Source organism: Petromyzon marinus, chromosome 4 (genome assembly GCF_048934315.1).
Source record: "Petromyzon marinus isolate PM22_M1 ecotype Great Lakes invasive population chromosome 4, UKy_Petmar_22M1.pri1.0, whole genome shotgun sequence".
Lineage (NCBI taxonomy): Eukaryota > Metazoa > Chordata > Hyperoartia > Petromyzontiformes > Petromyzontidae > Petromyzon > Petromyzon marinus.
Window position 1 is genome coordinate 16,921,585 of NC_133670.1, and position 22,322 is coordinate 16,943,906.

General features: G+C 41.1%; 1 protein-coding gene and 1 long non-coding RNA gene across 8 annotated transcripts in view; one reads left to right on the forward strand and one right to left on the reverse strand.

Moving 5' to 3' along the window:
* Positions 1–14,022, forward strand: part of LOC116938590 (uncharacterized) — a 143,265-nt gene extending 129,243 nt beyond the window's left edge. The window contains exon 4 of the long non-coding RNA XR_012931696.1: positions 13,885–14,022. This is a non-coding gene — a long non-coding RNA (uncharacterized LOC116938590). The remainder of the gene's footprint in view (positions 1–13,884) is intronic.
* LOC116938586 (thrombospondin type-1 domain-containing protein 7A-like) overlaps positions 1–22,322 on the reverse strand; it is a 246,240-nt gene that overhangs the window by 119,963 nt on the left and 103,955 nt on the right. For all 7 annotated transcript variants that reach the window (XM_076058793.1, XM_076058798.1, XM_076058807.1 and 4 more), the window contains 2 exons: positions 14,847–15,002; positions 13,835–14,047 (listed from right to left, as the gene is read on the reverse strand). In XM_076058793.1, coding sequence (XP_075914908.1) covers positions 13,835–14,047; positions 14,847–15,002 — 369 coding nt within the window. The remainder of the gene's footprint in view (positions 1–13,834; positions 14,048–14,846; positions 15,003–22,322) is intronic.

The following is a 22,322-nucleotide window of genomic DNA, read 5'->3' on the forward strand; positions in this document are numbered from 1 at the left end:
TGAGTTGACTGGACACCACAAGGGGGGGGATGGGGGGTGGATTGATACTGTACATGCTGAATACATATCATAAGCAAATGCCTATTCCCGAATTTTAAATACAGTACCATAACAAAATACATTTTTTGATTTAAAGCTTTCGCGACTGCAGTAATTCATATTCTTAGTTCTTTCGGTAAAGTCACGTTGAAGGGAAACAATAAAATATATAAAACAATATATATTTTATTATTTTATTGTTTCCCTTCAACGTGACTTTACCGAAAGAACTAAGAATATAAAATACATTTTATTAATCGGTGTACATTTATTAAGGATATACCATAAATCGATGTTTACAGAATAACTGTAATGTTTGACACTACCTCGGGGGAGCCAAACGTTCCGACTGTGTTTGTAGAACCACAGCCACATCGGTGTAATCTCTAAAAGTCTCACTTTGAATCTTCAACCATTGTTGATTCTAACTAACCCAGGCCCTTAAAGCTAAACAAAGGGTGACATGGCAGAGCTAACATAATCTTAAGAGAATCTAGTTATGCCTCCTACAGAATGCAGTGTAAAAGATTAAGTGTTATTATTAGTCATTTCAATTTCCCGTTTAGGATAAGGATTTATTACAAGGTTACAATGATTTCCTTTTTTTCTAAATCACACGCGTAATGTCAGTGAATGTATTCCTCTAGCATCCACCTGCCCGAACCTCAGGTGACAGCTCGTTACTCTTGAGGTGCCTCAAAGACAGAACCTGCGGCATTGGAACATTTCCAAACCATTGCCAACAAATCTAATCTTGAGTTTTGTAATGGAAATTCGCTGACGCAGAACACAGTAAAGTATTTTTTTTCATAATACCAATATTTATGTCAAACTGTGGCCGCAGTTACCGTATGGACAAAAAGAAATACCCGCTATGAAACAATTTCGAGCTGTAACCCAATATACCAGCTTGTACACGTTGCATACTAGACAATGACAAATGAAAGAACCTTCCAAATCTGATAAAGCTGCCCCCATAGTAACAACATTAGTATAAGGCAAAAGGAAATGAGCATCCGCGTTTTTTTGTTGTTGCAAACTCTAATAAAATTTCACCCCCCGATGGCCCATCCAATTGTTTGTAACTTCAGAAGTGCTGGAGTCGTTCTTTCACAGCATCGCCTGCTGATCTTCCCTATGAAAAGATTGCTGTCATTGTCTGTGTCGCTAGATACATACCCCACGCTAGAGAGTTCGAAGACACTAAGAGTAGCATGATGTTAAAACATTTGTATATATTTGTTATAGCCCCTCTTCCTGTGGCCATTCAATAACCCAATGCACATCAAATTACTGTAGAAAGCACAACAAAAACTACTTAAAATATATACATACTTATACCACACAATGGAACTCCAAGTTGTACATTTTATTCTTTCTAGTACAAGAAAGGTCACGTGTTTTTTATGAGATGTGTCTTGAGCAAGAATCGTGAGTAGATTTTAATAGTTCCAATTGGTGCCACTGAATGAGGACATCAGTGCATGGAATCATTCAATCAATATCGTTTCTTTAATAACGGAGAGGTCGTTTAGATGCACTATATATTTTGTCAATGTGAGGGTGCCTTCAAGGATTAGGGAAAGATATCTATCTGCAGTTGTATTTGCCGATATTCCTTAATTTTTTTTTAAATGTACACTAACGTCCAAATATACGGTGAAATGATAAGGCTTCATTTGTGATGACGTCTGAGCAAAATCAAACTTTGGAAAATCGTAGCTTGCTAACAAATCTGGCGGTGCGCAATTAAGAATGCGTGAACAGGATCTGCTGTGAGGCACATGTTAACTGTAGCGGGTAGACAGCCTCATTTATTAAACATCTGAACAATGCGAGCGAGCACAATATTAGTAACAACTTTGCATGAGACAGCCTTCAAAATCGTCTCAGAACACGGCCGAGTACGTGTCAACTGTGGAGATTGATCAACTTATGTGTAGGGGCTGTATGGATTGTTGCATGGCAAGACCATGAGAGATGGATTGTGGAGACCTTCATCAAGCAATGGATTGATCAGGGCTGCTGTTGACAATTTCACAACACGATTTTGGATGTTGTATACAATTATTATTGTAATTAATTAGCACTAATTATTTAGCACACATAAGGTGCCATGAACACATCCCACACATACATTGCATTCAGTACATTATTACATCACAGTAGTAAGAAAGGCTTTCAATCACGATTGGAGCTTCATTATATAAGCATTATTCATAATGCCTGTGAAGATTATAACCTTCAACTAAATGACGAAAGAATGTGCTCATGACTTTGGATATTTTTGTTTACCAATGTCTAAAACAAAATTTTGTTCGATAAATTCACACAACCGTGAAGCTATCAGTTTTAACCCCCCCTTCGGCGATGTATGCTTTTACCTGTCCACTCAAGACTCTCTCCGAATGCATGAAAATCGGTAGGAAAGTTGTGACTCCTGTATTTCCCTAGAGCCGTCCGTACGAGTAGCAAACAACACATACGCTGCGGGATCGTCAACATGAAATAACAATATCTCAAGTCCACCCGCTCCACAGCAAATAGTTTAAACCAAGAGAGCATGTCTAATGTCGACGAGCTCTAGCAATCATAGCGATACCCTAGGTGTTGTGGCTAAGCACATCACGAGGCATTGCCTGTGGCTACTATCAGCTGCTAATAACTGACAGCACACACTCCATACGTCGGTACACCCCGTCTTGACACTTTTGTTTCAACTCTCTTCTACTGCTGAGCATTTTGGCACGTGGCATAATGTGTGCTGACAAAATCACGGTGACTTAACCAAAACATGTACCGCATTTCCTTTGAGGCAAATGGTCCGCAAAAATGGAACATTTGGGCAAATGGCATGAACTAAACACTCGTAGTTAATTTTTTGATTTAAAGCTTTCGTGACTGCAGTGATTCATATTCTTGGTTCTTTCGGTAAAGTCACATTGAAGGGAAACAATAAAATAATAACATATATAAAACAATAAAATTCTCACGACATTTCGACTGCAACACAAACAGTCATCATCAGGTGTGAAAACCAACGGCAATGTTTTTGCCGTTGGTTTTCACACCTGATGTTCTTGCCGTTGGTTTTCACGCCTGATGATGACTGCTTGTGTTGCAGTCGAAACGTCGTGAGAATGTTATTGTTTTATATATATTTTATTATTTTATTGCTTCTCTTCAACGTGACTTTACCGAAAGAACCAAGAATACTTGTAGTTAATGTTATGATGATGAACATTAGAATACCATCCCCGTGCCCAGCACTCAGTACTGGAACGGTGTTGTAAGGTTCATAGTTGGGACGTGACGGTGACCACTGTATGAATAACTGGAAAAGTGAAGAAACAATATAAATGAAATGGAACAAAAAACTGACGGTCAAACGATTACGGAATCGTTTTGTAACTCTCGAGTCATGATAATTCGTTGAATTGTGTGATAAGTCACAACCCTAAATGTGCAATGAGACAAGGGTGTTAGATACCACTTCCTTTTTCAAAGACACCCACTGTGTTGAGAATTGAAACCAATATTTTAACGTTACATTGCTCGTGAAAAATTATGATCGTCTACACGTATTTTTGACTTTTTATTTCATTACAAATTGTTACCCATCGCATGCAGTTCAAAAGTTTTACATCCTCTAAGGGAAATGCCACAAGTATTACATGCATAATAATTTCCTTAACTGCTGGTCTAGGCAAGTGCTCAAAGAAAGGAAAATTGGTTAGCATGCACACATTACACGGGTGGCTGAACTGAACACCACAAGAACGTGAACTGAAGCCGCACTTTTTGTACAGCATCGGGGACGTAGTAATATAATCTTTTACAACTGTGGTTTCGTGGGAAGAGAGGAGAAATTTCGATTGAATGTAGCACTGCTTCAGCCTCGAGTTGTCCTTAAGGTGACAGATATTCTGTTACAGGCCTGGCATGCTCTCGACGATAAGTGCATAAGTCCTGCCAGTCAAGCGTAAATGTTTGGGAAGTAAATTAGTGACGGAATTATTTATAGAGGAAGCATTTTCCATATGTTTATCCACACACGAGTCAACGATGGCTGCGAGTAGACACAATCATAATATACCTTTACAGCTCATCGGATTCCTCCAGTATAAATAAATATTACGATTCGGATTCTGAAAGCATGCCGATGAATAAAACTACTCACCAAAACCAAAACACGACTGCTGCCATGAAGAGATGAAATTATCGAGTCTGAATGAATATGTAGGTTCAAGTCATTTAGGAACGTTATTCGAGGCTGCAGTGCACTGCAGAAGATCATAAACGGTAATTGGCTCAATAAGTATATAAAGAAATGTTCTGAGTTCATGCGTTGACTGAACTGATAACATTGGGTGGTGGTGGTGGGGGGGACACTGAATGCTTCTCACACCAACGTTTAATAGCCAGGAGTGGACTAAGTATTTTGACTGATTTATCGCCTCGACTAAGCAGGATGAATGACTAAAACGAAATCCACTCGGACTTGAATGAAATTCTACAGGTTGTCATCGAGTGCAAGACTATAACTAAAATCTATATTTCTTATTAAATTGCCAGCGCCAGGCTCACATCCCAAGCAGCAAGGTTCGACTGGCCAGAACGCACCTCCGATTAGCACGGTTGGCTACGTACGGTGCGAAAGAAGTTAAAAACACAATTCAAGAGCTGCACCTATCTGTCGCTATGGCACCTTCAGTTTTTTCCACCGTCGCAGATTTGTGTTCTTACGAATATCACAGTCATGCCAGGTGTACTTATTGAAGTATAACCACGCGAGTTTTTGTTGCGCGATTACTGAAATATTACTCCTGTGAAGACAGCATTTAGTTTAGGTCAATTGCTTTTTGCGGGTGTCATTTATCATAACTGATCGAGCAATATTTGGTTTTGAGAATTCTATTAAACATAACCTCTTTTGCATTGCTGAAGATTGCTTCACGCTTGTCTGCACCTTTTTGTCAAAGGAAAGATACATCAGATGATAAAACTGGTTGTTTACGTGTTTAAAACCCGGTAAGTTTCTTCTTTCTAACTTTCTCTTCCTCTCGTCTTTATATTTCTCCCTGGATCTCAACTGGGGAACACTATGATTAACTACGATTATGTTCAGTTACATGGAAGATGTTCTTTTTGTCTCTGTATGGCTTGTTGAAAATATATTTCTTTTTAATCCAAAGGAAGTGGCTTTTTTTCTATTAGAGTACACACTGCACTGGGCACACTGACAATTATTCCAAAGCACCAAATAAATTATTGTATAATACCAATGTTGTGCAGTGGAATGTTAATGTTAGGCCAGAGCAGCATGTATTGTATCACTAAAAGTTGTAATTCAAGAGCAAATGCATATAAAAGTCGAAGAGAAATATGGCTCAAAAGTTATACTTTTACTGTGCCCTCTTCTATTAATTATCACTGGTATTTCACACCAATGCAGCAGCTGCTATAGAATATTACACATTTAAAATGCTTCAAGTGCTGTGAATATTACTGAACATTATCTTTGGTTGCTCGAATCAATCCATTTCTGGGAGAATCCCGCTCAGGAATGTCTTACATGCAAAAAATGTGCCAATCAATAATACATTGAAAAGCATGAATAATTTGTGAGAAAGCAATCACGTGCATTGTGTTACACAATTATCATCATAAGCAGGCTCACTCCTATAGAATGAACACACCACCGAATAATACATTAATCAACATAGCAGCCATTACCAGAATTTTCAGGGTTTTTTCCCCCAGATGTTGGATGCATTTGCATGCATATGGAGAAATTGCCACCCAAAATAGAGCACAAGTCATCAAGTGTGCGTCGAGTCTAACCGATGTATACGACGCATTAACAAAGTCAATGTGATGATGTAAAAAAGAGGTTGATTTTTCCTGTCTCTGTGGAGCCTGTTTTGAAAGCGATGAATGAACCACAGCCACAAATATGACTGTGGTTCCTTGTATTCATTTATTTTCTTTCTCCAAACCGACACACGTGCAAATACTTGTACAAAGTCCAACCCAATCTGCCTGTTTCATCTGATGGGTTTTGAGAGGGAAATTCAGCGGATGCCAATTTCGCCTTTGAACAAATAATGACCATTACAATTTTGGGATGGAGGCTCACGATAACAGGGCCCTCGCTGCTAATGCTTGATTTACCATGATCAAATCTCGCTGTTTAATTGGTTTGACTTTGATTGATTTGGTGAGAAAAGAAATACCGCAGTTGTGTTGAAATCCTCCCAGAATAAAAAAAAAATTGCAATCCAAAAATATCCAAGCACAATATTAATTAACGTATTCACAAGCACTCCCTCTTTTGATATGTTGCAAGGAAAAAAGGCTGCCGATGACATTTAAAATGTGGTCATTGTGGTTGACAGCGGCTCGTTAAGGTTCTCCAACTGTCGTCCTGGTATTTGAAGTTAATTACACTTGTGACATAGCTAAAGTCGAGACATGCAAGGCAAAATCATTAAGGATATATTTCCTTACCTTTATGTTGATCGTTTTTTTGTGTAGAATAAAATATTAATAATTCAGGTACTTTCCTTTTTATGCAGAATGTTAATGATATGTTTTACATTAATTGGAATGCAGTTTGTGGTTATTCATACAAAATAGGGACTTAATTGTATTCATTAATAAATTATTAAGGTTTAGTGATAAATATGAACAAATAGGGCTTGTTTCTAATAGAGAACGAAAATTATAAAATGCTTATCACCGCTATAATGCTATGTTTTAACAAGCAAGATAATTACAAAAAAAACACATTTAAACGATTTGCTAAAGCCCTGCGACACACATGTCAGGTGTTTAAAAGAATCGAAGAGGGGGAAAAAAATCACACAGCAAATATTTATTTCATGCAAAATTACATTTCTAATTTTACACAGATGAAAAAAATGTTGCCTAGAGTGAGATTTTCTTTTAATTGGATTAAATGATGCAGTTTACAATTGGCTCAAAGCCCACACACCGTCAACACACACATCACGTTTCATTTGCGATGAGATGGGAATGCATCTTCACTCCTGAGACAAATTAACCAAGCATGCAATGACAGCAGAGTGGGTCCCACCACCCAGGAAATTCAACTGGGCCACGTTCTGGAATAATAATGACCAATACTAATGGTTTTTGCGGTTCTGCTATGGAAGCTCTCTGATGTGCTGGGTTGTACTGCGTGTTGTTTGGCACTAAGTCCGATATTTTGCTCCTAGTGCTGGAAGCTTCTTCGGTAAAATTCGATTTTGTTCCCGAATAAGCTCCCAGAACGTGGAGCGATATGTCAGACATCGTGGCATCCAATCTGAAAACACATCAGAGAGCAATAATGATTAATGTTATCTGGGACATTTGAGAATTACCCATGTTGGACTCTTTAAAAGATGGAAAAAACAAGAAATCCACAATGCAACAGTGATATTTAGCATACCAAAGTTTGTTCTGCAATGTGCAAATTTGGCATGGTAAAATAAAGGTTTCATATTAATTCCTAAATAAGACTTGTCTGCCCACTTCGAATGGAATAAGGTTAACCTTTCAACACATACTCTTGGAGGTTATTCACACCCCTAACCAACCCTTATTAGCCAATTTATATCTGCCACATTGGGGAAGAAAATGACAACCTGCTCGTGGTCTTCCCTACTACGTGCGAAAGCACAAGGAATGCCATCACACCAGCGGCCGAATGCCCGACAAAGGTATCCCGGTCCGAAAAAGCAACAGCACAGAGAGCATTTCACAAGGTCAGAGCAATGTGAATGTCGGCCCATCGCTGCGAATCACGCAGCTTAACATCGAGGGCCCCTTCAGTGCGAAATGCGATTACATTGCGAAGATTCTCCAGTTTCAAGACGTTGACGTCCTTGCACTGAAAGAAACGCATCTGGATCGACAGTGCCCTCGGTCAAAGATAATCGGATACACTCTCATTGCTGCAAGCCACCATCCGAAATATGGTCTTGCAACATACGTAAAGAACGACCTGAAGGACACGGTCCAGGTTGTGCCACACACCTCGCCACACTACATAACCTTTAAGATCAACAACGTGACAGTGGTCAATGTCCACAAGCCTCCAGGTATGGAATGGCCGTGTCCGGCATTTACCACAGGCAAGCCACCCTATCATCCACATAGGCGACTTGCGGGGCTGTAGCTCCAATGATAGAGCTGGTGAACAACTGACCTCATGGGCAACGGCAGAAGACCAACACTTGCTCTATGACGCAAAAGACCACGGTACTTTCAAGTCGGCGAGGTGGAAGAAGTACTATACGCCCGATTTATGTTTTGTGTTTCAGGACCAGAATGGAAATCCGATGCCGTCGACGAGAACAATCCTCGATGGCTTTCCAAATAGCCAACATAGACCTGTAATAATCCATATCAGTCTTCAGATCCCGCTCTTCTGCTGCGTACCAAAACCGCGTTGGAATCTGAGATGAGCTGAATAGGTGAATTTCACTGCGGACTTGGAAGAATCAGTTGGAATGATACCTCCATGCGCAGTCAACTACCATCGCTTCGTTGGTCTCATCAAGGCAGTTGCCAAGGCCAACATCGCAAGACGCTTCAGAAAGGTGTTCACTCCATGTTGGACTCCAGAAAGCGAACAGCTTTTCCGGAAATTCCATGCTGATAAGAAGCAGGAGACTGCAAAAGCTTTACTCGAGTCACTGAATTTGCAAAGACGAGAAAGGTGGCGCGAAAGAGTTGAGACACTTGACTCTGACAAAATCGAGCCGTAAAGCCGGGCGCCTCCTGAGGTTGATGGGAGCTGCCGCGACGCCAGCCTACAAACGTCCACAAGTCAGTCCTGACGAGATTGCTAGGCAACTTATCAACAATTCACGAATTTCAATCGACAGAAGCATAAGACGGCAAGTCGACAAATAATTGTATTGCACACTAGATAACTGCCAAAGAAACCTCTGAATTCTCCCGTCCATTCTCAGTGGAGGAAGTAGATGCCGGTATTGCCCAGTTGAAATGTGGGAAAGCCTCAGGTCTTGACGATATTTATCCAGAATTCATCAAGAACTTGGGACCAAGAGTAAGAAAATGGCTAGCCACATTCTTCAATGACATCCATTCCATAAGCACTGTTCCGAAGCCATTCAGAAACCAGGCAAGGACGCATCGGACGCTCAAAACTATCGCCCTACTCAGCGTCTGCTACAAACTAATAGAGCAGCTTCTGCTCAAAAGGCTGATGCCCACGCTTGAGGAAATAGTTCCCCAGGAACAAGCAGGATTTAGAACTGGTCGAAATTGTTGTGACCAGGTGCTTGCCTCAACAAGTCACATCGAAGCTGGTTCCGAACGCCAGCTCAAAACAGCAATAGCTTTCATCGACCTCTCTTCAGCTTACGATACCTTATGGCGGAAGGAACTTCTACTGAAGTTTGCGAAAGCCGTGCCTTGCCGCCCGACAATTAGACAAATCAGACAAATGCTGAGCAACCGATGGTTCACCGTCCACCTAGGTGAAGCTGCCAGCAGCCCACTAAGATTGAACAATGGACTCCTGCAGGGATCAGTTCTGCCACCAGCGCTGGTCAATCTCTATACTAGTGATATTCCAGCGACATCTTGCTATAAGTTCACATATGCGGATGATATCACACTCGCAACCCAAGCACGGAAAATGGAGGCCACTGAGGCAGTCCTCGAAAAAGATCTGAAGACTCTGGAAGTATACTTCAAGAACTGGCGCCCTAAGCCAAATCCATAAAAGAGCGTTGTCTCTGCCTTCCACCTGAACAACAGAAAAGCTTCGAAAACGTTGAACGTTAACTTCCGTGGGGCGAAGCTAAGGCATGGTGAACACCCTCGGTATCTAGGAGTTACCCTGGATTGGACATTTAACTACCATCACCACCTCAAACAAGCTAAAGGTAAAACGAAAGCACGAGTGAATATTATTCATAAACTTGCAGGAACAACCTGGGAAGCGATGCCAGCATGTTGAAGATATCAACGCAGGCCCTGGGGTGCAAGCCCTCACACGAACCTTGTCGATGCCGAAATTAACAATGCGCTTCGTATCATGAGCGGTTCCCTAAAGTCTATTCCACTCCCGTGGCTTCCTGTGCTGGCGAATATCGCTCCGGCCAACATCCGACGCGATGATGCGACGACACGGGAATACAACAAGATCATGAAAAACTTCACTCTGCCGCTCCATCAAGATCTAAAGGAACCCCCACGCCCAAGGCTAAAATCCAGGAAACCGTTCTGGATACGCGTCCCCGCTCTAGCAGCCGAAAATAAAGACACCGCCACTCGGTGGTCTGAATCATGGGCGGCTATGGACGTGGAAAACAAAAACATCATTCACGATCCGGCAGTGGAAGTACAGGCATTCTCTCTTCCACGACGACTATGGACCACACTGAACCGCGCTCGAACACGACACAGCAAATGCGTGTACACATTCCATAAATGGAAGATCAAAGAATCGCCCAACTGCGACTGTGGAGAGAAGTCCAAACCATCAAGCACATCACCGATGAATGCTCCTTTCATGCACATCCTGGCGGTATCGCTGAAATCCACACTGCGTCAACCACATCATTGCACTGGACGAGTCACCTTTGCATTAATTTCTGACGATCATTAAGAAAAAAAATGTTAACTGTTGCTTTTCACAATGCCATACGAAAGAAGAAGATCTGTCACATTCATCATCTGGATTCTTTGCTTGAAAATTTTTAGTGCAAATGTTCGGCTCGTTTGTTTCATCCTCATTTAAGTCGGTGTATTGTATTGGAATTGTACTACTTTTATTGATGTTGACCGTTTTGGATTTGCTTCCTATTTAAACAGTTTGTATTATAACGTATAAAAGAGACGTACCGTCTCGAAGAGTTCTCATCATCATCAGCCATGTTCAATCCACTTTTGGATTAAGGCCTCCCTAAACCGTTTCAATATCTCACGATCCTGCAATCTAAAAGAGTGAGCTCCCACCTGGTAACAAATTCATTTTCTGTAACTCCCATTTTCCTGGCTTCAAGGAGCAACACATTAGCATTACGCTCAAACGTGACAATGCTGTGAAATCATATGTCCTGAAGTCGGGCTGTATACGTCAAATGTTATGCAATTTGCTCAGGTACACGGTGGAAATGCAGGTTCTCCTCGAAATATATAAAGTGTTCCAGCCACCGAGTTTATCTTACAAACGCATTATATGGCAGAGATGGGCAGGTCAGCTCTGAATTCCTCTCATTCCACACGTCCTCCTCCATCCCTGGACGGGAGTTTGAAAAACCTGTCCACAGTGGTGAGGCCAGATGGTGAGTTCCCGAACCTGTCTCCACGTGTAAGTCACCACTGGTCTTGTGCACCCATTTACTTCTCTTTCGGTATTGGGTGTGATCAAGGTCGGTAAAGGTGCAGTCCCTGCAATTGCTACCTCACTCCACAGCTGACAGAAGGCCATCCAATTGAGGGAACTCTGGAGAATCTCTCTCGGGGATATTTTGGCCTCCTCTTCCACGCTAACCAACACAGCATGGCAGCATCCCAGGGTAAACTTCTATAATACTATACCATTTGCGTAACCATGAACGATAGCATCGCATTAAATCTCTTTTTTTTTGCAAGAGCCTGAGTGTATTGGACTCTGTGGGCTTGTCTGCCTACAAACTGAATTACAAATGTACATGTCACATGCATTATATCATTGCATAAAATGAAACATTATGTACCGTGTACTTTGGCTGTGTGTAATGTTGATTAACAAAGGGTGAGTGATTATAGCTGAAGTGGTGTAAAAAAAGTCACAATAATGCATAGGCGAAGCAATCAGATGCAGAGTAGATTAGATCTCGAAGTGTAATAACTTTAAGTCTAAATTATGGCATAATTACCAATGCAAATTGTATCAAAATAATTACGTAAAGTAAGCAAACACAACAACCAAGCTTTACATTCACAGTGTGCTATATTTTTCTTCTCTTATTTTTTGCTTGAGCCTGTTTAATATTTGCAGATTACTGGAAGCAACCTGATGGAGACCGAGTTTGTCATTTTCATTGGGTAATTGATATCTCTGAGATCCCTGTGGAATTGCAGAAAAATCCACTGCAAGACACTGCAATTTACAATATTTCTTCCATGCAGCTCTGCAGGAATGACTTTGTTAAGTGCTATATAAATCACACTTTCCACAAACGCACCACGCATATGCACAACCAGTAAAGCAGTCGATAATGCCCCAAGTTTAAGTAATGGGTTTTCTAAGCACATCATCAAAAACCTGAATCCTATCCCAACAATACATTTTACAAACCTCATACCGTAAATAACAGGAAACATGCGCACTGCATATATATGAGCATTTAATAATAATAATAATTTACAGCCGTTTGTCAATCCAGTGCTGAATAAGGGCCTCCCCATGCTGTTTTTGTCATGGGGGCGATTTTACGATACTTCACCATGCTGGTCACAGGAGGTTGGTGAAAGGGATGGAGGGGGGTGGCAGCAGGGTGGCCAAGACAAGTGTGGATATAACTCGCGCACTGATATTAGCCCTGGTCCAGAATGGAATTAAGGTTTCCGGGTTCATAGCGCAGTGCGCTAACCACTGTCCATCCGACTGTATGCGCATGTGTGTAGATCTTCTTTCCCTTCCTGATTTACATGATTAGTGTGACATATTCTTGGTTCTTTATTGTATTGTTTCCCTTCTACGTGACTTTACCGAAAGAACCAAGAATATGAATCCCTGCAGTCACGAAAGCTTTAAATCAAAATTAGTGTGACATAGATAAAGCAATGGCAAATCATGGAGGGATTTCCAAAATGTCTTCATATTTTCTTCTTCTTTCAACATTAATGAAAGTTAAATGAGACATTACCACTTTATTATTTGGTTCAGAATTGCCAATTGTGATGCTGAATGATTCCGAGCAACTAAATATGTGTCTGGCGCTGGTGTGGGATGATTGGCACCAAAATTAAATCGAGAGACACCCGTTCTCATTATCTGTAAGAGCCTGACTTGTAATCTGGCAAAGGGAAATGGGTCATACATTACACAAGAATGGCAGATCAATCACCCAGCAGGGGTAAAATAGCTCTGTTTTGAAAGTCAATATTCCATCCCTTTTATGCATATTTTTTTCTCTCTCACACACACACAATGCAATGTGTCAAAACTTTACAGCCACCATATATGTCCGCACAATTAATATTTTAGTGGACGTATGCACATAGTAAATGGTGTACACTTTGTGAATAAATGCGATAAAGTTTCTGGATACTGTTCTGAAAATATATGGTGGCGATAATCATGAAGGGTAGAATGATGCGGCGAATTATCAAATAAAATTGCTTCATAAGCGCTGAATCATAACGAATTATCCAATTCGCTTTGGTAATAGTTTGTTGGCAGAAGGGTGGGGGTGTGGAGGCAGGGGAGAGGGGATTAATAATTCTACCAATATAAATTATTAATTTAAACGTATAGAGATAAATATATAATTAATTTGGGTTAATTACATGCCAATGGGAGGAGCAGTTGCAATAATTGTTGGGACGGAAGCAGCACAGACCTGGAAAGTGAAGGACAAGCCACGCAGACAGCTCAAAGTTAATACCGAATATTTACGTCCACACACAGAAACCAACGCGGCGGCCATTCAAGCCAGAGAGCAGGAATGTGTGTATGTGTGTTTGCCATCGGCAGCCGTATTTTGTGGAGGAACAGGCAGCGCCCCCCCCCCCACCACCCCTCCTCTCACATTTCTCTTACCGGTGTCTTTCCTGCACACGGTCAACTGGTCGCGCTCGCCCGTCCCGCAGCGAGCTCCACCGTCCGGGAAACAGGCACCCACGCCGGCCACCTCCCAGCGGAAGCACGCAGGGTCGTCACAAGGCAGCACCTCAGCCAGGTGAGTGCAGTCGCCTTCTCCACCACCACCGCCTGCCGCCTCCCTCACAATTCGCCTCCTCCTGCGTTTAAATCCTTGGGCGATGCGTTTGAACCAACGGGGGGGGGGGGGGGGGGGCAACAAATGTCATCGTCGAGCAATTAATCCGGAGCCGCCGGTGAATTCAACAGGGTTTAAAAGCGTTTTGCCCCATTCATGATTTATGCAACTACTGAATTTAAATATACTGGTGGTGGCGGGGTCAGGTGCGGAAGAACACACTGGAGAATGTGTTAATCTTCATGAAAAATAACACGAAAAAAATGTGCATAAGCCTGTTGGCTACATTGTGAAATATGCTCGTTTTATAAGCCGTGAAATGTATTAAAAGTTCATTAAAAGCAAAAAAAAATTAAAATAAACATTAAAAAGATTTGCATTTGTGGATCAGCTTCATACTTTATTATCAAGTTGAAAGCCATGAAATTGATTTGCTGCAATGATTTACCCAATCCTATTTTAATATGAATCCTTTGTCACTTTATGCGGCATATACAGTTATGGCTTTTCAGCACCGTGTGGTCCTGCACAGCAGCATTCAATTTCGTATATATGGCATACTGCCTCCTTATTATTGTCCCAAATGCACGGAACGCCACCGCCGTGCTTCACAGCTCCTCATATGTCAGCGGCGGCGCTGCAGCTGTTGTAAAAAAAAAAGGAAATCGGCGGCCTTTCGGCCTCCTATGGAGGGATGATTGGTGAGCCGTCGCCCAGTTCGACAAAGCATTAATCCACGGTGTTGTTGATCCCCTGCCTGCGATGGCTCGTGAACATTTTTTCTGTGTTTGAGCCATGCTCGGCGTAGCCATTGCTGCCTTCTCCACGAGATACCTTTCTTGCCGGGGGCTTCTCCACAATTTTCAAAGGTGCAGGGACCCCAGGCTGTCCACGGGGTCAAGCGGCACTCAGCTGGGCAGGGCACTGAACATGCCTGCAGCGTCTCAGGCTTGTCCACACCACACAGGCTGCTGTCCACAGGTCGCGACGCTGCAACACACGAGAGTGGGCTGCCCATCCAAGCCTCATTTACATGACCAAAAGTTTTTTTTTAATGGATAATCCTTTTTAAATAAATTATGCTGCAGGATTACAACCGCGAATGATGCTGCCATGGTGTAATGAACTAGAGGTCCAGTTCAATTCCACCACTTGGCAAAGCAGTTAAAAGAATGGACAGGTTTCTTAAATTCCCCTACCTCTTTCCACACAGCGTTACAAATGGAAGCGCAGGCCAAATAGTCCCTATAGGGATTCTCTAGAGCTCCCTCTAGTGGATGGCCTTATTCCAAGCGTTATGTGTGCAAGCAATTGCAGGGCTTTACCTCTAACTATTACAATTTCCAGATATGGACTCCATTAAAATATACATTACTGGGGGTTTCTGGGTGGCTCAGGGGTCATAGCACAGAGTGAGCACACCGAGATTATGGATTTGAATCTGGGTTTCAGCCACCCGTGATTAAAGTGTGTTTTCAGGTATAGTGAGTTGATGGTCTCAGTCCAGTCACCAATGATGACAAAAAAACAATTATATAAATGAGAATTGGTTTAATTTATTGGAAAAAATTCCAGCTCTCAGAATGATAAAATATATTTTTTTTTCCGTGAAATTAAGATTTCTTTGTAGCATAGCTTGTGTGTAAAATAAACTTGGACGTTTTATTTTCCCTTTAAAACAGAACATCGAGACCAGTCTTAAAAATAAACCCACATTTTTAATTAGATTACTTATTCTAATTATTCCTAATTAAGGATGAAATAATTAATCAATGAATTAGCTATATCTGTTTATCTGTCTGTAACGTGGTGTCACAGTAATTCTCGTAAACAAGATCCAAAATAAAAAAAAGTAGTATAAAGTTATGTTGCTATTAGGGGCCTACTCTATAGAAACCCAGCAAATTGATGAAAGGATTTTCCAAAATAACCAGCGCTAAATACCTTTTCAATAAAAAAAATAATTATGTGATGTCATCACGAGCAGCGTCATCTTGTTGTGCACCTCGGAAGGTAATATTATTATCACGGATTAAATATTTCCACGGACAAATGCAGAAAGCATGTTGCTTATGCATGAAAATTGTTCCTTGTTTAAAACTAAGATAAACTTTACTCGTATATTTGCGTGAACGCGTAATTGCATTCATCACCTGGTAGCTATGTCCATTATTTTACCTTAAAACTTTAATCTGCTCGTCAATTTTCGCCCCAGAATTTACAAGAAACGCACACATGCAGTCTTTATGAAAAGTTGACATCCGTGGAGTGTGATGAGTCTAAGAGGGGTTGGGAACGGATCTGACGGAATGGAGGGTAGCTTCAGCCATGGACCTGTCCCTTGGGCAGAAAACTTGAGGGATTATGAATATTAACGAGTTTTGTGAGGTTTGTCTCACCAATCTGAGCAGGTTGTCCTTGCCTATACGATGTGATAACCACGTTCGTGGCACAAACTTGCACTGGCATACTGATTGCAAAGTGTGACGCGACATTCCTAATTGGAGCAAAAACAAATTACGAATTTTGTGAAGCATGACTTGCCGGTCTCACCCTAAAACACCTTTGACCTTACATTGCTGTTTGTGAAACACCTTGATTGGTTTGAATGTCAAAGTGGTTTGTGGTTCTTGTGCCTTTCACATATTTTGCCAATTGATTTTCTTTGCCGGTAATTGTTGTTGGGTGTTGTCTTTCTTCTTGTATCTGGCAGAGTATAATCATTCCATCATTCATGATTAATGGGATAAATTATCTTGAAAAGCATTTGTTAGAGCCACACCACTTATATTTTTATTTGTATACTGTATACGATTCCTTTATTGGAAATATAATCGATGATGCGGCTATTAAGACTGCCATGTAAGGATATTAATCATATTCCTAAATTATGTGACGGAGTGGCTTGGGCAACAAATGCCAAAGTCCAACCAATGAGCAGACACCACAGAAATCCCGAGTCTGAATCTACATATAAGCCACCCTCGATTAAACTGGGTTCTCCAGAACTTGCTTTGTTTCCTCTGCCTACGGCGGACTGCCTCACTTTACATCGTAAATAAGCCACCTGTGTATGTACAGCGTCTCGAGATGTGGTCGCATTTGGATGCCACATACATCCGGTTATATTGTGTCGTAGAATTTGCATTATTGTTTGTGTTATGATTGTAACACTGAAATTATTCCAACAATAATTTTTGTTTAAAATTTTCATTAAAGTATTCTATTTTAAATTTTGATTTAAAGCTTTCGTGACTGCAGTAATTCATATTCTTAGTTTTTTCGGTAAAGTCACGTTGAAGAGAAACAACAAAATAACAAAATATATATAAAACAATAAAAAAAATTCTCACGACGTTTCGACCATAACTCAAACGGTCATCATCAGGTGTGTCGGTTTGCATAAATTTATTTTGAAAACGGCATATTTATTTATATATATAAAAATAACGTTTGCGTCACGCGCAACGATTGGCTGTTTGCCAGGACTAGTCCATCTATTTTTTGAAAAGAGGAGGGGGGAGACGAAATTTGTTTTTATGTATGCTGTCTGAAAGCCACTGTAAGCGTGAACAATCAATCAAGAACTGAAATGATTTATCAAATCTTTCCAATGATTGCTAAGATAGAATCCATCTTCTCGGTTGAAATTGTCTCTGTGTTTGTATATGTGGATAGCCTCATGAACGAATCTCTCATGGAAGCCAGATGGCTTACAAAGAACCTCCGTCTTGGAAAAGTCAATGGCATGTGAGCCTACTGAATTAGAACAATGATCTGCTACGGCCGAGGTGTTGGTCCTACCGTGTTTAAGGTCTGCTTTATGTTCACGAATGCGGTCCGAGATATGGCGTTTGGTTTCTCCAATGTAACTACTACCACAGAGGCAACTTAGTTTGTAGACACCAGGGTATTGTATGTCCGGAATCACATCTTTTACAGACGGAACCAGATCACGGATTTTATGTAATGTGTTGAAACGGACCTGGATCTTGTGTTTATTCAAGATTTTGGAGATCTTTTTTGTGATCCCAGCAATGTAGGGTAAAGTGATGGTTTTGAAAGGCTCCTCAAGAGGGTTCTTCTTCATGGTTTGAGTGATAGCTTTGCGGATTGTATAGTCGGAGTAACCATTAGCCCTAAGAGCTTGGTGTACGTGCTTGAGTTCACTGCTTATGTGTTCCTGGTCGGATATGCATTGGGCTCTATGATACAGAGTCTTGATGAGAGAATTCTTCTGTGATGGATGGTGGTGGGAATCCGGTTTCAGATAAGCATCCGTATGGGTAGCTTTCCTGTAGACAGAGTGGCTCATTGAACCATCAGGTCTCTTTTTAATTAGGACATCCAAAAAAGGTATCTTGCCATCTATTTCGACTTCCATGGTAAATCTGATGGCTGGGTGTATGGAATTGATGTGGTCGAAGAATTGGTCTAGAGCAGGCCGGCCATGTGGCCAGATGACAAAAGTGTCATCCACGTACCTCTTCCATAAGGTTGGGCGCAGAGTGGCAGTCTGGATGGCATCAGTCTCAAATTTCTCCATGAAAATGTTAGCTATAACTGGAGAAAGGGGGGAGCCCATTGGGGTGCCCTCAGTTTGTTTGTAGAAAGTTCCATTCCAAGTGAAGTATGTATTGGTTAAACAGTGTCTCACCAGGGGGGGTACCTCAGTGTTTAGTCCTTGATGAACCAAGTCTTCAATGATTGCAATGGTGTCAGGTACAGGAACCTTGGTGAATAAGGAAACTACATCAAAACTGACAAGCAGGTCGTCTGGGGACAGGGAAATACCCTTGATTGTTGATACCAGGTGAGTAGAATTTTGTACAGCAGAGGTGGTCTTTCCAGTGAAAGGACGCAGGATTTCAGACAAAAAACGAGCTAGTTTGTAGGTGGGGGAGCTGATAGTAGAGACTATGGGATGAAGAGGTGTATCAACTTTATGTATTTTTGGTAAGCCGTATAATCTTGGTGGCCTGGCAGCAGAAGGTTTCAACGAAAACTGTTTAGATTGATCAATTAATGCGGTTGAATCAGAAATTATTTTGTTGGTTTGTGTGACGAGGCTGTTGGTGGGATCTCTTTTTATTTTTGTATAACTACCATCGTCGAGTAATTCTTTAATTTTGTTGTTGTATTCTATTTTATCCATGATAACAGTAGCATTGCCTTTGTCAGCTGAGAGAACTACAATATCATTCCTCTTTTTTAATTTATATAATTCAAAACGCTCATCTTTGCTGAGGTTGCTAGCTGGCATCTTAGCGTTTTTGAGGGTTGCAGCGATTTCAGATCTTGCTACGTCTGCAGCGATGTGACCCAGGCCCCTGAGAGCAACGTCTACTTGGGCAATTATATCATTAACTGGTATGTGTTTAGGTGTGACTGCAAAGTTTAGACCTTTAGCTAAAACGGATTTCAGACCATCGGAAATAGAACTGTTACTGCGATTAATTACGACTTTATTAACGTCTAACTTTTTGGTGTGTGGGTCCGGTCTTTTGTTGAAGAGGAGGTTAAATTTGGAAATCAGGTTTTCCTTACATTTGGTCGACATAGTAGCAGCTGAAGAGGCAGTCATATTGTCTACATGTTCCCAATCCGATGTGGACATTATTGCCGTCAATGATAAGTGTGATTTGTAGAGTGTCTTGTCTAACTGATCTAGTTCTGTGCGTATAAGTCTGATTTTTTCTGAGATAAGAGCTAAGCTAGTTTTGAAAAGAATTCGTTTCGCATTAGAAGAAGTTACAGTAGCAGAGGTGAGTGTAAATGCGATTGGTATTACCCCAGAGTCGCGGCATCTCTTCAGGAAGGTGAGAGACTCGATCAGCTGAGCTTTCTTATCCCGGAGTTTGTTGAAGGATCTTAAAGTTATGTGAAAACCCTCCCCGTAGAGGCGATTAAATTTTGATTTAAAGCTTTCGTGACTGCAGTAATTCATATTCTTAGTTTTTTCGGTAAAGTCATTGCTGGGATCAAAAAAGATCTCCAAAATCTTGAATAAACACAAGATCCAGGTCCGTTTCAACACATTACATAAAATCCGTGATCTGGTTCCGTCTGTAAAAGATGTGATTCCGGACATACAATACCCTGGTGTCTACAAACTAAGTTGCCTCTGTGGTAGTAGTTACATTGGAGAAACCAAACGCCATATCTCGGACCGCATTCGTGAACATAAAGCAGACCTTAAACACGGTAGGACCAACACCTCGGCCGTAGCAGATCATTGTTCTAATTCAGTAGGCTCACATGCCATTGACTTTTCCAAGACGGAGGTTCTTTGTAAGCCATCTGGCTTCCATGAGAGATTCGTTCATGAGGCTATCCACATATACAAACACAGAGACAATTTCAACCGAGAAGATGGATTCTATCTTAGCAATCATTGGAAAGATTTGATAAATCATTTCAGTTCTTGATTGATTGTTCACGCTTACAGTGGCTTTCAGACAGCATACATAAAAACAAATTTCGTCTCCCCCCTCCTCTTTTCAAAAAATAGATGGACTAGTCCTGGCAAACAGCCAATCGTTGCGCGTGACGCAAACGTTATTTTTATATATATAAATAAATATGCCGTTTTCAAAATAAATTTATGCAAACCGACACACCTGATGATGACCGTTTGAGTTATGGTCGAAACGTCGTGAGAATTTTTTTATTGTTTTATATATATTTTGTTATTTTGTTGTTTCTCTTCAACGTGACTTTACCGAAAAAACTAAGAATATGAATTACTGCAGTCACGAAAGCTTTAAATCAAAATTTAATCGCCTCTACGGGGAGGGTTTTCACATAACTTTAAGATCCTTCAACAAACTCCGGGATAAGAAAGCTCAGCTGATCGAGTCTCTCACCTTCCTGAAGAGATGCCGCGACTCTGGGGTAATACCAATCGCATTTACACTCACCTCTGCTACTGTAACTTCTTCTAATGCGAAACGAATTCTTTTCAAAACTAGCTTAGCTCTTATCTCAGAAAAAATCAGACTTATACGCACAGAACTAGATCAGTTAGACAAGACACTCTACAAATCACACTTATCATTGACGGCAATAATGTCCACATCGGATTGGGAACATGTAGACAATATGACTGCCTCTTCAGCTGCTACTATGTCGACCAAATGTAAGGAAAACCTGATTTCCAAATTTAACCTCCTCTTCAACAAAAGACCGGACCCACACACCAAAAAGTTAGACGTTAATAAAGTCGTAATTAATCGCAGTAACAGTTCTATTTCCGATGGTCTGAAATCCGTTTTAGCTAAAGGTCTAAACTTTGCAGTCACACCTAAACACATACCAGTTAATGATATAATTGCCCAAGTAGACGTTGCTCTCAGGGGCCTGGGTCACATCGCTGCAGACGTAGCAAGATCTGAAATCGCTGCAACCCTCAAAAACGCTAAGATGCCAGCTAGCAACCTCAGCAAAGATGAGCGTTTTGAATTATATAAATTAAAAAAGAGGAATGATATTGTAGTTCTCTCAGCTGACAAAGGCAATGCTACTGTTATCATGGATAAAATAGAATACAACAACAAAATTAAAGAATTACTCGACGATGGTAGTTATACAAAAATAAAAAGAGATCCCACCAACAGCCTCGTCACACAAACCAACAAAATAATTTCTGATTCAACCGCATTAATTGATCAATCTAAACAGTTTTCGTTGAAACCTTCTGCTGCCAGGCCACCAAGATTATACGGCTTACCAAAAATACATAAAGTTGATACACCTCTTCGTCCCATAGTCTCTACTATCAGCTCCCCCACCTACAAACTAGCTCGTTTTTTGTCTGAAATCCTGCGTCCTTTCACTGGAAAGACCACCTCTGCTGTACAAAATTCTACTCACCTGGTATCAACAATCAAGGGTATTTCCCTGTCCCCAGACGACCTGCTTGTCAGTTTTGATGTAGTTTCCTTATTCACCAAGGTTCCTGTACCTGACACCATTGCAATCATTGAAGACTTGGTTCATCAAGGACTAAACACTGAGGTACCCCCCCTGGTGAGACACTGTTTAACCAATACATACTTCACTTGGAATGGAACTTTCTACAAACAAACTGAGGGCACCCCAATGGGCTCCCCCCTTTCTCCAGTTATAGCTAACATTTTCATGGAGAAATTTGAGACTGATGCCATCCAGACTGCCACTCTGCGCCCAACCTTATGGAAGAGGTACGTGGATGACACTTTTGTCATCTGGCCACATGGCCGGCCTGCTCTAGACCAATTCTTCGACCACATCAATTCCATACACCCAGCCATCAGATTTACCATGGAAGTC